At 34.1% G+C, this 16,524-nt stretch overlaps 3 protein-coding genes across 3 annotated transcripts; 1 reads left to right on the forward strand and 2 right to left on the reverse strand.

Moving 5' to 3' along the window:
- The first annotated feature begins 7,003 nt into the window (after positions 1 to 7,003).
- Positions 7,004 to 10,608, forward strand: LOC101262788 (protein SINE1). Its single transcript, XM_004234756.5, has 3 exons — positions 7,004 to 7,288; positions 8,030 to 9,359; positions 9,874 to 10,608. Exons 2-3 carry the CDS (start codon positions 8,043 to 8,045, stop codon positions 10,354 to 10,356), a joined length of 1,800 nt encoding a protein of 599 aa, XP_004234804.1. The 5' UTR covers positions 7,004 to 7,288; positions 8,030 to 8,042; the 3' UTR covers positions 10,357 to 10,608.
- Positions 10,609 to 10,652: 44 nt separating this feature from the next.
- Positions 10,653 to 12,404, reverse strand: LOC101263088 (protein NDH-DEPENDENT CYCLIC ELECTRON FLOW 5). The gene is made up of 3 exons (XM_004234757.5): positions 11,730 to 12,404; positions 11,190 to 11,636; positions 10,653 to 11,096 (listed from the first exon to the last, which is right to left on the reverse strand). The coding sequence occupies exons 1-3, from the start codon at positions 12,243 to 12,245 to the stop codon at positions 10,902 to 10,904; spliced, it is 1,158 nt and encodes a 385-aa protein (XP_004234805.1). The 5' UTR covers positions 12,246 to 12,404; the 3' UTR covers positions 10,653 to 10,901.
- Positions 12,405 to 12,610: 206 nt separating this feature from the next.
- LOC101263383 (photosynthetic NDH subunit of subcomplex B 2, chloroplastic) lies at positions 12,611 to 15,271 on the reverse strand. The gene is made up of 3 exons (XM_004234758.5): positions 13,827 to 15,271; positions 13,219 to 13,659; positions 12,611 to 13,034 (listed from the first exon to the last, which is right to left on the reverse strand). The coding sequence occupies exons 1-3, from the start codon at positions 14,244 to 14,246 to the stop codon at positions 12,840 to 12,842; spliced, it is 1,056 nt and encodes a 351-aa protein (XP_004234806.2). The 5' UTR covers positions 14,247 to 15,271; the 3' UTR covers positions 12,611 to 12,839.
- Between the last annotated feature and the right edge of the window lie 1,253 nt (positions 15,272 to 16,524).

The raw sequence follows: 16,524 nt of genomic DNA on the forward strand, positions 1-16,524 counted from the left end.
GTGAGCAAGTCTTGCTGAAGGTTTCGCCCATAAAAGGGGTGATGCGGTTTGGGAAAAAAGGTAAGTTAAACCCAAGGTATATTGGACCATTTGAAGTACTTAAGCGGGTAGGGGAGGTGGCTTATGAATTAGCCTTGCCCCAGGACTATCAGTAGTGCATCCAGTATTTCATGTGTCTATGTTGAAAAGATACCATGGGGATGGAAACTATATTATTCGTTGGGATTCAGTTCTGATTGATGAGAATTTGTCTTATGAGGAGGAGCCTGTTGCTATTTTAGATAGAGAAGTCCGCAAGCTGAGGTTAAGGGAGATTGCATCCATCAAAGTTTAATGGAAGAATCGACCAGTCGAAGAAGCCACTTGGGAGAAGGAGGCAGATATGCAAGAAAGATACCCACGCCTGTTTACAGATTCAGGTACTCCTTTTCGCTCTTGCTTTTCTTCTTATGATCGTTCGAGGACGAACGATGGGTAAATTGGTATCTATTGTAACGACCTATTTAGTCATTTTGAGCAGCAGATTTTATTCTGGAAAAACTGTCTTGGTCGACGGATCCCACGACGGACCGTCATGGGCACGACGGACCGTCGAGGGGGTCTTGTTCCAAAACACTTAGAATTCTAAAATTTGGGTACTGAAATCGACTCTCTGAACTTCGTGACGAAGTGGCAGGACGGACCGTCACAAGCATGACGGGCCGTCACAGATCCTTTAGTAAAAATTGAGTCTCTGAACTCTGTGACGACTCAGCAGGACGGACCGTCGCAGGCACGACAGCCCGTCACAGACTGCATAATCCCAGGCTGGGTCGAATTTCTTTAAATGTTTTAAGGGACGTTTTGGACTATTCCTGCTATAATTATAAATTTAGTGGGCTAATGTTAATAATTTAACTACTTGAGGGTTAAAGGAGATAACCTTGAATTAATTAATGGGTTAATTCACCATCTTTTATACTTGATTATATGCTAATTAGGGTAAAAGAAAGAGGGTTTGAATAAGAAAAATAGAAAGCACAAGGAGAGGAAAAGAGAACGATCGAGAGAAGAGGGAAACGAAGAGGAAACAAAGCTTTGGGAAATTGCTTGCTTGATCACGAATCTTTGGTGGAGGTAGGTTATGGTTTTTATGCTATTCGTAGTAGACTCTTAATAGCGAATGATATGTGTAGGGTAGTATTATAAAACCTTCTATATGCTTAATTGTGTGCTTACATGATGTGATTATATAATTGTGATGAATAAGCATGATGAGTCTATTGAATCTCTAATCCTAAATTTACCTTGTTAATGATGATGCCTTGGTATAAAAGAAGGCTTGATGAACTAAAGTAATGAGATTGATGATGCCTTGGTATAAGAGAAGACTTGATGAACTAAAGTAATGAGATTGATGATGCCTTGGTATAAAAGAAGGTTGATGAATTAATAGAATGGGATTAGTGGAGCGGGTGTCACGAACCGACACGTAGAATTAGGGAATCGGGTGTCATGAACCAACATGTAGAATTAGGGGATCGAGTGTCACGAACCAACACGTATAATTAGGGGATCGGGTGTCACGAACTGACACGTAGAATTAGGGGATCGGGTGTCACGAACCGACACGTAGAATTAAGGGATCGGGTGTCACGAACCGATACGTAGAATTAGGGGATCGGGTGTCACGAACCGACACGTAGAATTAGGGGATCGTAGTGTCACGTACCGACACAAGAGGAATAAAAATAATGATTCTTGAAATTACGTTAATAAATTCGAATGAAAAGAACCTATATCCCAAATGAGTATGGTGTGGAGACTTAAGTTCTCATAGGTGTGTTTGATGTGGTTACACATGATTTGTGAACTTGTTGCTTTCACCTGTTGAGGAATATGGTTGATTTTATGTTATTATCTGATATATACTGTTTTCTACTTTGAGTTGGCCGATGATATCTACTCAGTACTTGTGGTTGTACTGACCCCTACTTGTAATTGTTTTTCTTTGTTATTCGTGGAGTGCAGCAAACGTACCGTCATTTCAACTCAACCGCAACTCTAGCCAGTCTTCGTCACACCAGATTTCAGGGTGAGCTAAAGCTTCTAGCTTGGACTGGATCTTCTTCTTCATGTTTTGATTCCTTGAACTTCTGACATGGACTAGCTTTTTACTTATTTTAGCTTCTTAGATACTCTTAGATTAGTAATTTGAGGATAGATGTTATTGTGATGATAACTTCCAGATTTTGGGAATAATGAGTTTTAGAAGTTATTTATTGATTTCGTTAATGAGTTTTAAGTCTTCCGCATTGTATTCTGTTTATTATGGTTAAAACGTTGGGGTTTAGATTGGTTGGTTCGCTCACATAGGAGGGTAAGTGTGGGTGCCACTCACGACGCGTTTTGTGTCGTGACATTATTATATGTATGACTAAAAACCAAATACTGAAGTTCAACTAAATTACGAGTTACGCTAGCAAATTAACAAAATATACATGTACATTATTAATTATGAAGACGAAACTTTCTCTCTCTCTGTGTGTGTGTATATATATATATATATATATATATATTGGAATTATTAAGAACAAAAGAGCAAAAAAACACCGAACACAAATAATGGCAACATTTTAGCTTTTAAAATGTAACTGAAGAATTATTGGTATCGTTTTTACCTTTTTTGATGTTTTAAGTTCCATGCTTTACTCTAATTTTTATTATTAAGTATATGTATTCACTCAAATAATAATAAAAATACATAACTCATGTTAACAAACTAAAAGATTATCATTTTTACTAAATAGTTAAAATCTTGTTATGGAGTCACTATATAAACTAAAATATTGTTGTTTTGATAAATTTCTTAAAAATTTATGTATCGAAACGCATAAATATTTACCTCATACAATAAGTTTACTTGAATAAAAAAAATCATGTATTGAACGTACCAATAATAGTTATTTGCATCAAAAGTAGGCGAGACATGAGAATTTGAGGATCTTTCAACATTTTCTGTCAGTTCAATGTGTGAGGCTGATTAAAATAATTATTTAATCCATAACTTGTAGAAATATTCATCTCATAGTAAGATAAAACGGTACAAAATATATAATAACAAGAAATCATATAAATTAACAAATTATAAGCAAAAATCAACAAATAATAGTCAAAGTATAACTATTGATCATTACAATCACTTTCATTGATAGTTTCGTTTAAATCAAAATCATATTGGCCGATAAAAATATATTTATAATGGCTCATATTAGGAATACATCGAATTGAATTATGGGAATTCCATGAGCGCTATTACGATTTACTATTCGAGGATAGATAACGGGCGACACAGAAGAACTCCAATGAATAGTTTGGACTCCTTCCTTGCACAAATTTCAAGCACTATACACATAATTATTTTGAAACCCTCAAAAAGTTGATTAATGATTCGTCATTATAGATAATTTACTCTCCAAGATTTACTTGTTCTTGTGATAAAAATGAAATAGGTGTCTTCTGATTATTATCAAATCATAACTGGTACTATTTGTTTTCATTCTTGATAAATTGATGAAAGAAACTTGATATCAGACATTATGTTAGGGAGGACTATTATAATGAACGATATTTTTTTCGTGCATAATTTTACTATCTATATAAATTAAAACTTTATATTTTTGTTAAGAAGACATTATTCGTGATTGAAATAAAGAAAATAGAGGATTAAAAATGTTGAAGGTGCTATGTTTGAGTATCCCCAAATAGAGCTTGGAGGAGCTTTAAGATTAAACATAATAAAAATACATAATTTAATAATTTTTGCCATTTTATGATATGTCAAATCAATATATTTGTATGACAAACACTGCAAAAACTGCATAAAGAGACATCAATAATGTAAAACAGAAAAAAAAATATTACTATCTGTAAAATCAAATTAAAGCTCCCACTTTATCAAGTGTAAGAAAATTATAATGTGGAAGAAAAGTTTCATTTTATAAAGTATAAGAAAAAAATCAGTTTATTGTTAAAATTTAGACGTTAAAGTTCAGTTTAGTATTAAGATTTAGACGTTATGAATCAACATCTTCTATTTACTTTTTTGATAAAACGAAAGAAAAAAGTACACTAAGCCTAGTTTAGTTACATTCTAAAATTGTTGTTTGTTTGTGTCAATTATATTTCTTTATGGCTCAAATATGTTCCAAACTCGATGATAGAAAAGACTGAAAGTAAGGCTGTTGGGTGCGGGTGATATAAGGTGACATGGTAGAAAATAGGTAATTTTATTTATTTATTTTTGTTAAAACGAATCCCTTCCTTTAGAAAGAGTGAACCCAATTACTTCATGCTGAAGTTCATACTCGTATTTTTTGTATAATTTATTTTAAAATTATTATTTACACCTAAATGACACATGTTCTCTTCTAACTAGTCATCATGTCATGTCATCAACGAGTGTATTGCATATATTTTACAATTTTAGTTGATTGTCAAAAAAGTATCAAAATAACATAGCAAGATCTACTAGTAGTGTTTAAAATGAACAAAACCTATTGGGAAAAGACTCAAAAATGTCCGTAACCTATTTGCCAATGGTTCAAAAATATCGTCATTTCATCTATTGGTTTAGAGATGCCCTTAACGTTTTCTTTAGGTTAAAAAATGCCCTTTAGTTAACAGAACTATGACATGATATTTTACTGAACAAGTGGTCAATTTTCATTGGTCCACATAATTCATTTACCAATTAAAAAGATCCACCCAATCAAAACCTAACCCGTTTTCTGATTTTTTTTGAAATTAGAGATTGCAACTTGCCTTTTTGCTGAAACTCTGCATTAATTATTCTTTTACAAAAACTGCAACTAGTGCCTGAGAAAATGCTTGAAGCTACTGTTCCCTATCAATTTTTTGAGAAATATCACTCAAGACATTGTTTAATTGATTTTCTTTATCGAAGATAACAACCAATAGACCATTATGATTTATGCCCATCAAAAATATATTCAAGAGAAATTAATATTCATACAAAAAAAATAACTGATAATGTAGCTATACCACATGCAATTAACAGGTCCATTAATGTAGTTCGACATTATCATTCCTCAACTCCGGGCCAATTAGTGCACCTACAGATACCCCGGTTGTCTTTTGCTTCATCCTCTCAACCCTTGCCTCACTCACTCTTACATTCCATATTTACAAGTCTTAGTTCTCCAATTTTGGAAGAAAAAAAGCACGATCAATCAAGGAATAAAAGATACAAAAACAAAAAAAGGATTAGATTAATCAGAAACAGGTTTGAGTTTGGGTGGGTCTTTTTAATTATTTGATTAAAAAAAAAATTACGTGGGTTGGCTGGGTCCTTTTAATTGATCAACGAATCATGTGGACCAATGAAAATTGGCCACTTGATTACTAAAATTTTCTGTCATAATTCTGCTAACCAAAGGGCATTTTTGAACCTAAAGAAAACGGTAAGTGCATTTATAAACCAATACATGTTTTCTTCTAATTAGTCATCTTGTCATGTCATCAACAAGTGTATTGCATATATTTTGTAATTTTAGTTGTTTGTCAAAAAAGTGTTAAAATAATATCGCCCGACCCTACTTGTAGTGTTTAAAATGAACAAAATCTATTTAATGTGTCTAAAAGAAAATTAGACAACTTTAAGAGGCTGTCAATGAGTTCTCCTTAAAATATACGTGCAAGTGAATTAAAAAGAAGCACAACAAATTGCCATATTAGTATCTTTTATTACATTTACATAAAGAAATATAGTGTCTTGTTAAAACGTTAATCAAGAATCTTTTCGTGCGTCATATATTATTGTCATACTGGTTCAAAATTAAAAAAAACATAATCTTTATCCATAAAGGGTTATTCGGTAGCTGAATAAAAAATTATTTACTTATGTATCAATTTTTGTATAACTTATACAATGTTTAATAACTTATAAGAAATTAAGTTATTCATGTATAAATATATGACGTTCGATTGCCAATTTAGAAACTCGCATATCTAATACATGTATAAGTTAAAGTGAATCCTATGTATTTTTTTTGAGAAAAGACATAAAAACACCATTGAAGTTGTTTTGAATTTTTAAAAAGACACCTAACTTAACGGACATCCTATTACCCCATTAAACAATTTTAAAGTGTTGTAAATACCCCATTTTTTAACCATTCTCACTTACAAAAAAAGAAGTTCAATCACGCACCAATTATAATCTGCCACGTATTAATTTTAATTTTAATTTTTCTTATTTTATCAACTTCATTTTCTTCTTTCTTTCTTCTCTTTCTTCTTCTTCTTCTTCTTCTTCTTCTTCTTCATTACCCTCCTCTGTTCTTTCTTCTTCTTCATAACCAAATTCTTCACGTACTGTCATTTTCGTCAATTCACTTTTGATTAGTCAACGGAGATCTGAACTTGATATTACTAGTTTGAAATTTTTTTAAAGATGCGTCAATTTAATGAGTTATTTTCTGTTAAAACATCTATTATAAATAGTTTTTTGCGATTCTATTTGTCAATAATAATTTTTCTCAAACTCTAATTCATATTATTACAGATCATTGAGGAAGATGATGAGGTAAATTGGTGTTAATGATATTTGATGTCCCATTAATTAAGTTTAACATATTTGAGGCAATTGTAACCCATCTTGAGAAAGATGATGAGGTAAATAATTAATAAAGAAAATGATTGAAACGTGACACTTTTCAATTGATTTTTGACAGCAAAAGTGGACCTTCACGCGCGTCATGTGCGTGTTCACAAACATGGCGAGAAAATAAATCAAAATGGTCCTTTACAAAGATATTCAATACTTTTGTGGGGTAATAGAACGTCCGCAACATTAAAGTATCTTTTTAAAAATTTGAAACAACTTCAGTAATAGTTTTTTTCATTACAAAGTAAAATAACTAATTCGTCCATAATAAATACAGGATTCATTCATAACTCATAAGTAATAATATATGTATAAGTCTAGCCTATTAGCACACACGAGTCGGAGTAGGATATTGAAATTTGAATTAGAAGAGGCGGGGGAATTAAGAAGAAAGATTCAAAATGTAAGGGTACCCTTCAATCAAAATAGGTAAACAAATCAGACAGCAAACCACTAAAATCGCAGTGCAATTTCTTACTTTCTTTAGGAGTGCAATCCCCCCTTCTCTCTCTAAATTTATCTGTTCATACTTGGCAACTCTTGTTGCTTTAGAAGAAATCTTGTGATTTGTTGTTGCTGTTCTAACAATCTGAAAGGGATTCATCTTTGACTAAAGAGAAGGTATAGTTTTTGTTGGTTAACTTCCAATTTGGGCTAGATTTTTGTGTGTAATCTCCTTTTTCACTGTAACTTGCGTTGAGCTTCCAGACTCAAGTTTGTGTTTCTGTTCTTACTGGCCATTTTGTGTTCCTGTGTGCTCTTTTGGGGTAATTTGGTTGGGAATGTATGTTAATATCTGGGTTTCTTGGAAATGTTGACGCACTCGTTATTGTTTCTTCTTAGAAACTTTGGCTGAAAGTGGCCTAATTCAATTTGCACCATATCCTCTCACTGCTTATCTCTTACTTCTAAAAACAGTGCAATTGTTGTTTCATTGCTTTGAAATGGCAAGTTTTTATTTGAGTTCTTGATTAAACACTGCAATTCAAGTTTACCTTGTTGTCCAATTTCTTTACTTTTTCTTCTGAAAAGCGAATCTTGATAAGAATTGGATACACCCATATTTGGATTTCTTGAAAATTTTATTGCGGCACAGGTGGGGTTATGGTCTGAGTGCATTCTGCACCCTCCCTAACCCTACTTGTGGGATCAAATCAGGTATGTTGTTGTTTTGGCTATATATTGAAGTTTCAGTTTGTTAAAGATGTCTTAAGATTTGGTGGGATAAGTTCTGAGTACTAATTGAAGATAATACATGGTGTAATACCCAAAATGAAGGTTTTTTTGTTTTGAATTGTAGATCTTTATTTGTTTGGTTTTGCTTCATTTTCTGAAGCTGTCTAACATTTTAATTGGTTGCAGGTAAGTGGTAGTAATGGGGAGGAGTTTGAGCCCAATACTTAGAAGAGAGCTGGAGAATTTGGACAAGGATGCTGAGAGTAGAAAATGCGCAATGAAAGCATTGAAGGCATATGTGAAAGAGCTGGATTCCAAGGCAATCCCTCTCTTTCTTGCTCAGGTTTCTGAAACCAAAGAATCCAATGCATCATCAGGAGAATACACAATTTCACTTTATGAGGTACTGGCCCGTGTACATGGACCTAAAATTGTTCCTCAGATTGATAACATCATGAGCACTATTATCAAGACCCTGACATCCAGTGCTGGATCTTTTGCCCTTCACCAAGCTTGTTCAAAAGTTGTTCCAGCCATTGCGAGGTACAGTATGGATCCAACGACACCAGAGGAAAAGAAACGATACATTATACACTCCCTCTCAAAGCCCCTTTCAGATTGTCTTCTGGGGAGACAGGAGAGTTTATCTTCTGGAGCTGCTCTCTGCCTAAAGGCTCTGGTGGATTCTGATAACTGGCGAGTTGCTTCAAATGAGATGGTTCATGAGGTTTGTCAAAGAGTTGCTGGGGCTTTGGAGAAGCATACACAAACGAATTCTCATATGGCTCTAGTCACTTCATTAGCCAAACACAATAGCTTAATTATGGAAGCTTATGCAAGATTGTTGATACAGTCTGGATTACAAATTTTAAGTAGTAGCAGCGGAGAAGGAAATTCTCAAAAAAGATTGTCCGCCATTCATATGGTCAACTCTTTGATGAAGTATTTGGATCAAAGAAGCATACAGTCTCAGCTCAGAATGGTTATTGAGGAGATGGAAAAATGTCAATCTGACAAGATGCTTTATGTCCGAGGGGCTGCATTTGAAGCATTACAGACTGCAAAGAGAATATGCTCTGAGAAGGGTTTAAAATTTGAGAGAGATGTAGATTCAATGACTGGATCCAACTTTGACAGTAGAGGAAACATGAGGAGAAATCTGTGGGACTCTGTTGACCAATCATCTTTAGCTGCATCACCAGAATCACGCACAATTAATTCATTTGTTGACTATGAACCATTTATGGACTCCCCTGTTTCAATCAATCAGCGCCCTTATGTTTTGGGTAATGATAGGAGTGTGAACCGAAAGCTTTGGAAGAAGAGTGCAAATGGTGGTGTTGATGTCTCGCTAAAGGATGGCATCTTCTCCGAATTCACACATGGAAATGGTGTCATAAACTCTGAGCACAATGAGGTTCATAATGGTACTGGAGATAACGCTGCTGAATTTGCTGGATTTTTGCCAAGATCTGCCCGAAATGGTTTTGTCCGAAGTGCTACTCCAAGTCCTCAGGTAAAACATGTTATTGAGTGTAGTTTGTTCTTTGCTCAGTTGATGATGTTGGAAGTTTCAGTTGCTTTACTATTTCTAAAGTCAAAATTAAATTTTAGTAGATGTTTGTTGGAACAACCGACAGCATGGAGTCTTTTGGAGCTAAAAAAGTACCTTGTGTTATTATTGATGAACAGAAGATACAACTCGGTCCTTTGAGTTACAAAGAGGATTAAAGACATAAACAAAATAGATGGTTTACTCTAGTTCATCTGCCACAAACCTAATTAAATAGCAATGACATTCTTAGAAGTAAAAAACTTTGTTTATATGATTTCTCTGGGATGTGCACAGAGAAATTCTGTAATTGTTTTAAGTTAAATGACATAACTTTCAGGATTTCAAAATATAAGTGGAACAGTTAAGTAAAATCCTTGACATATTGAATTTATGTGCTTCTAGTATGGTGTACTATTTAATATCTCTATTTAATGGATGCCCTATCATGATTGACATTTCTCTTTTTGTGCTTCAGAGCCCACGTTCTCATGTTAATGTCGAAAGTGTAAAGATCTTTGCAACACCAAGAAAACTTATTCATCTCCTTCAGGATGCCAATGATGTGAACTCAGACATTTCCGAGAGGAAAACCAGAAGGTTTAGGAGTCCGTCCTTGTGCAGGTGTGAAGGAAGTCCAGAAAAGTCTGAAGTAAATGGCCTCTTCCATCGTGAAAGGCGTGATTATGGAGAAGGGGCGACATCTAATGATGAGAAACACTACCATCTGAACTCCGAGTCGGTATCTTCGACAGAAGATGCTCAAGCTAATGGAGATGTGCCAGTATCCTCAAATGATGTTGCCCATAATGGAACAGAATCTCAAGGTGTCATTCCCCCAAAAGGCTATGCTTCTACACACATACTGATTTTTGGTATCTTCGCTGTACTTTTGGCAGCATTTCTACTTTCGATGTGGATAGGCAATCAAGACCAAAGCTACAACCTTGTTCCCACCTAAAATATGTTGTTGGTCTTCTATAATAGACCCCACTCTTAGATAGTGGGTACTAAATAGGACCTTCAGTACCTTAATTTTCTCATTGCTCATTGAGGATTGATCTACTTTGCTATAGAACTAGTATCCTATTGTCAGAATTGATTATTTGGATGCCAATTGAAAGTCTTTCTTTTTTGAAAAAAGTTATTGCTTTTTCATGCTCTGTCAATAGCCTATGTTCTACACATCTATTTAATTGTCCATTTAAAATAATTTGCTGTCTATAGCTTGCTGAGTAAATCGATTCCACGAGCAGATGAATAAAATAAATGTTTGTAAGCCAGGGAAAACATGGGCAACAGGACAAACAGACCTATGTTTTAAAGCAACCAAACAGTATTTATAGCTTATTATCTATATCAGACCTCACTTTCAAAGCTAAATCAAGTGTATCTGCTTGATTATGGTTTCTGTGTTGTAATGATGTTGCCATCTCTTGATTTGCTATGAGAAACTCTATTATGTGTGAAAACAAGTTGATCAGCTTGCTTTGCTGGTTCAAAACTTCACATATTTGGGTTATGCAAACTTTGTTTACCTCTCCATTCACTCTGAGATTCTATGATTATTGGTTGAAGCAAAGCAGCTTGCCCAACACATATGTATGAGTATCTGCCATAACTTTCATGTCTTGAGCCAGGACTCAGCAAGTACACTTCTTTGAACCCGTCCCGTCCTACTACCACTGAGTTTCGTCTTCCCTGATCATGAATAATTATCAACATGTCAATATCAATTATCAGCTAGAATTCAGAAATTGCTTAATACTGTTTTATTTCATGAAGACAGTTTACCCGATCGATGAGTGTAAAATTCCTAGGTGCACTTCTGTAAATTTTGCTCATTTCATCAGTCAAATGTTTGTAGTTGTCTGTTTCTTCACCCTCCAACTCTTTTTCTGCAATTTTCTCTGGGTTTTGATTTTTTGTACCCCAGCTTGAGAATATTTCCCCAAAAGATTTTTTAGAAGGCTGATTTTTCGTCTTCCCAAAGGCAGGCGGAACAATGCTGAAGTTAGCTAAGAATGGAGGGTTGCTGAAGAAATCTGAGCCTTGCAGTCCTACTGCATAGCTGGCTTCTGGTGTGCTTACTGTCAGATGGCTAAGAACTGAACCAGTCATCCGGAAGCTTGCCATACCTAAATTAAAGATTTTAATCTCTGAAGTTAAAAGATCTTCTTGCAGAGTAACCATATACTTAGCTTCAATCTTTCCATCTGAACTTGTGCAAATCAATTCTACCTGCACCTCCAACAAGTCTAAATATCTAATTCAACAATAAACTGGGCACTTGTAAACCATAATTCATAAATAAATAGCAAGTACAAAAGGCACCTGAATAGATCCTTGAGGATCTCCTTTAACTTGATGAAGAGCCCAAGAACTTGGGGACCATGAAAAACCTTGATCGTTCTCGCAATTGCAGGCTAGTGAAACTCCTCCTTCAATGACTGGTGAACCATTCTGTCCTTCTGAGACAGTGGTATGCAGCAACTCCATTGTGCCTCCATGCCACATTTGAGCTTTGTATGATGTGATCAAACCACTTGGAAGCATCAAGTTAGCTATACTTCCATTCTCCAACGCCATGCGCACAACACAACTCTCATTAACCTCTGTGAAGGTGACTCCATGTCCACTAAACTCACTTTCCAAGTATTCCATGTCAACGGGTGGGTATGATATTGAAGCTACCCCTGGCAATTGAGTATTTCTTGTTAAGCAACTGTAGTGGAGGGGACTGCAGAGAGGAGGAGTAGGAAATGCGGATATGCTTTTGCTCGGGGATCTAGAAATGAGAGAGCCCAGAATTATATTTGGTGAGAGGAGACTAGTGTTAATGGTAGCCATGCCAAACAGAAGAAGAAAGAATAGATTGCACCAGATGGTATGCCAAGATGACTAAGTTCTGTTATACTTGTTGCATCATATGATATTTCTTAACTTGTATTTGGATAACTTTTGGTTGGCTATGACCTAATGGTTGAAAGGGCTTGTGGATTATGGTCCTTTTTTTTTTTTTTGTGTATTTTGACATATCTTGTTATGATATTTTGAGTGGTGGTACCTACTCAATACTCAATATGCTCACTCTCTTTTTTCAGGGTGTAACATGTGGATTCTATGAACATGTCTAACCTTATTATTTAGACCCTGCAGTTGAAAGAACATATTTCTAGCTCAACTCAGTGAATTTGCTTGGACGCGGAGAGAAAAACGGAGAAACAAGTATTCATTAAATCCATTTCTATTTTGGAGTTCTCAGATTGCTAACTACAATTACTCTTCTGGTGGAGTACAAACAGTTTAAAAAAAAAAAGGATAACCAAGTACATTTGGCATTACAGTTTCTTGATGAATAAATTGAGGAGGTACATAAAGCTTGTAAATAAAGATATACATTTTAAAAAAATGTTACTCCAGTTCTGAAGTTCTAGAGGACAATCATAAATTATCATGCTCAATAACTTGTGCTCCTCTCCACTCTTCACCAGGATTGATAACAAGAGGAACCAACATTGAAGCAGGGCCTGTGCAGATAAAATAATCCTTCCCATACTTTTCTGAAAATGAACCTGGACTCGATACGTAAATATCTTCAAAGCCCAAACGTATTATCCTAAAGAAGAGCTCACGACCCTGGAAACGAAACAAAACAACACATTAAGTTTTCGGCTGTTTCTGAACTTTATGCTCTCTTAAGAGAATAATTGAAGTTGTGACAAATTTGTTCTTAAGATGCTAAAGGAACACTACACTATGAGTTATAAAACAAGTATTACTTGTATGTAATTTAGGAGAGTGTTTGTTTTGAATGTGATACCTGATCAATTGTTTCGTATTTTGAAGGTATTGAATTATAAAAATCCTTTGCTTTTTCTTGTGGTGGAACAGAATAAAGTCTACTGAGCTTGTGCTTGAGGACAGTAATGGGCACATCTTGAGTAGACCATATGCCGGGCTTGTTCTCTGGTTCCCACCCAAAAGAGAACATACCGGGTTCCTCAGTTTTCATAGCTTCCCCTGGAGACAAAATTTCAAAGGAAGAAGACAACGGAGGATGTGTGCAATAAGTACAGCTCCGGAGTCCTTGTATTCCCGTTCCCTTTCTTGTCTTAGACATCAAATGGCTTAGTATAGCTGTGGTTAACTTGACAGGCTTTCGACCATTGTTCTTCAGTATAACTGCTGTTGCAATACTCAATGGATAGAGTGACACCACATAGTTAATATCTAGACTCCCTCGACTGCAGCTTAATTCAACCTGCCCAAAACAACGCAATAATTATTCCCTTTTGAGGCAAAGGGCAAGAAAATCAAGAATGACTATTCAGCTGCAATTGAAATCTATTTGAAGGATCAAGAAACTGCCCATTTAGTCATGTATGCACATTTTTGAAGAGTCGGAGCAACATATATAAATGTGCTTACCTGTAGAGCATCAATAGAGTCAGAATCAACATCTGTGAGAGTCCATTGATCAGAAGGTGTTGTTGTCTTCGGGACGGGGAGTTTAGGATTAGGCTCCAAGATTTCATTGATTACCAAAGCAATGCCACCTCTGGAATTAGGAAGAGTGTAAAGAACTTCCTCAAAGCCATCATCTTTCCAATAAACTTTAGGCTTGTAAGAAGTGATATGTGCATTTGGTATTTGTAGTTTCACTGAACTTCCATTTCTAACAGTAAGCTCAACTGTTCCTCCATCCGAGAACTTGATGCCTTTACGACCAAATTTCTCTTCAAGACTCTCGGGAGCAAAAGTAGTAGTACTACTACTGCTACCTGAAGAAGCTTTAATTACATTATTAAGCTTAGGTAGAGAAAGAGATAAAACAGCAGCAGCAGCCATTCAATCTTAACCAACAACACAAACAAGAAAGAAGAAGAAAAGAAGAAATAACAAAGTGAGAGTTTGGGAGCTTAGCTTCCACAAACACAGACAGACTGGCTAAGCCTATCCCCACCTTGTCCTTACTTTCTCCAAGACACATTCAATTACAATATTAGTTTCACCTTTACTCCAAAACACTTTTAATAAAAAAAAATTATATGGTCAACACATATTTTCAAAACATATACTTTTCTTTTTTAGTCTGTTTAATAAAGAATGAACTCTTTCTTTTTTTGATAACATTTTAATTTCAATTTTTCACATAGCATATTTAAAACTACAAAATTAAGGAGCAGTTTTGTACATTTCACATAGTTTTAATTTAGGACCATAAGAGTCAAAAGTTTTTTTTATTTTCTTAAACTTCGTGTCAAGTCAATCAGATCATTCTTTTTTAAACGGATTGAGTAAAAGTAAAGAGGACGACTTTTAAGGGATGTTTGGATTGACTTTTTTTATAGTGACTTACACGTCAAAAGTCAAAAGTTATTAGTCGGGAATACACAAATTTTGACTTTTGCCTTTTTATTTTTTTTTACCTTTTCAGCTTTAAAAAAGTGCTTAAACTTTTTGTGTTATACAAATACTTTCGAAACCCAAAAATAGTTTAAAAATCAAAAGCCACTAAAAATAAGCCAAACCAAATAGTCACTAAATCATAAACTTATAAATTTAATATTAATTAATTGATGTACTATGTTAGTTATTTTTAAAAACACACACGCACACGCAGGCACGCACGCACACACATTCTTTTAAGTAGTTTTGATTAAATAATATTATTTTTTCTGAAATAAGTTATATATATATAAATTTTTATGTATTTGTGTGTTAGTAAATTATTCATCTAAAATAAGTTGTATAGATATAGAGAAAATAGTCCGATGCTCCTTTAATTTATCACCCAATTTTCAACTACACTACACACTCATACTTTGCGGGGGTCCTAATACCCTCTATCGATTTTAAAAATGAAATATATAGCCCCCTAAAAGGTCACACCCAGATTTTTGTTAGAGAGTGAATACACTCGCCTGCCACGTTATATATATTAATTTTTAATAAAAAATTTATGGTATCTTTTTTTGTTTTATTTTTCTTTTATATTTTTTTCATTCTCTTTCCAGCCATTTTCTTCTTTTCTTTCTTTTTTTCTTTTTCTTTTTTTTGCCATTGAAGAGAAAATTTCTAAGTTTTTTTATTTATGCTAGTTTTAAACTTACATTTATGGAACGTACAATTATGAAATTTCAAGTTTTATTGTTAAAAGGTAAAGTTATAAATCTTTGATAATCTTTCATTTTTTGCAATTGAATAATCTTCTTTCCACCATTTTCATCTTCTTGCAAACATCAAAAGTTTATCAATTTGAAAGGTAAATTTAGTAAGAATTTTATTTCTAACCGTTTCATCTACTATTTGATTGATACTCAAGTTATTTTCATGAATGAATTTGTTGAATTCTTCAAATTGAGGTAATGGATACATAACAACGGACCTTTTCATTTCTATTTTCAAAATCACATATGAGTTTCGTTGACAACCCAAAATTCTTTCTGAACTTGAATTTAAATTATTAAACTAGGGCACCAAAAATTAAGATAAGAATTTGCTAATCCATTTGGCCATGTGGTTAGGCATGATGATTATCAATTTTAATAATATTAGTAAAGAACTGATTTTCAAAATTTTCTAATTTTGTGCACAAATTGAATAAACAAAATTCTAAAATCAAGAAGAATAATGAAATTCCATCGTGAATCCAAACTTAGAGAAGGTGAATGATGGAGAGATTTGGTTTATGTTGTTGTGAAGAAGAAAGGAAATAAATAAGAAAAAAAGAATAATTAAAAATACACATATTTATGAAAAAAAAATTTTAAAAATAAAATTTATTATTTGTTTTGGTCCTCACTCTCTTTAAGAGAGTGAGGTATACTAACTGTGCCACATAAGCGTTTAGAGAGTAAATTTATCAGTTTTAAACAGTTCAGGAGGGTAATAGGACATCCGTGAAGTTGGGATTTCAGGTATAGTTTGGGGGGACTTTAGACCATTTTCTCTATAGATATATCTATATGATATTAAATCATATCATTAAGTGTAAAATAAATACTTTCAAATATTATAAACATTGTAAATTTTAAAAAATATTAATAAAAATAATTGTGATAAGTTATACTCCTTCTGTCTCAATTTATATGAGTTAATTTGACTTGACACGCTTTGACATGAA

This window comes from Solanum lycopersicum, chromosome 3 (genome assembly GCF_036512215.1).
Source record: "Solanum lycopersicum chromosome 3, SLM_r2.1".
Lineage (NCBI taxonomy): Eukaryota > Viridiplantae > Streptophyta > Magnoliopsida > Solanales > Solanaceae > Solanum > Solanum lycopersicum.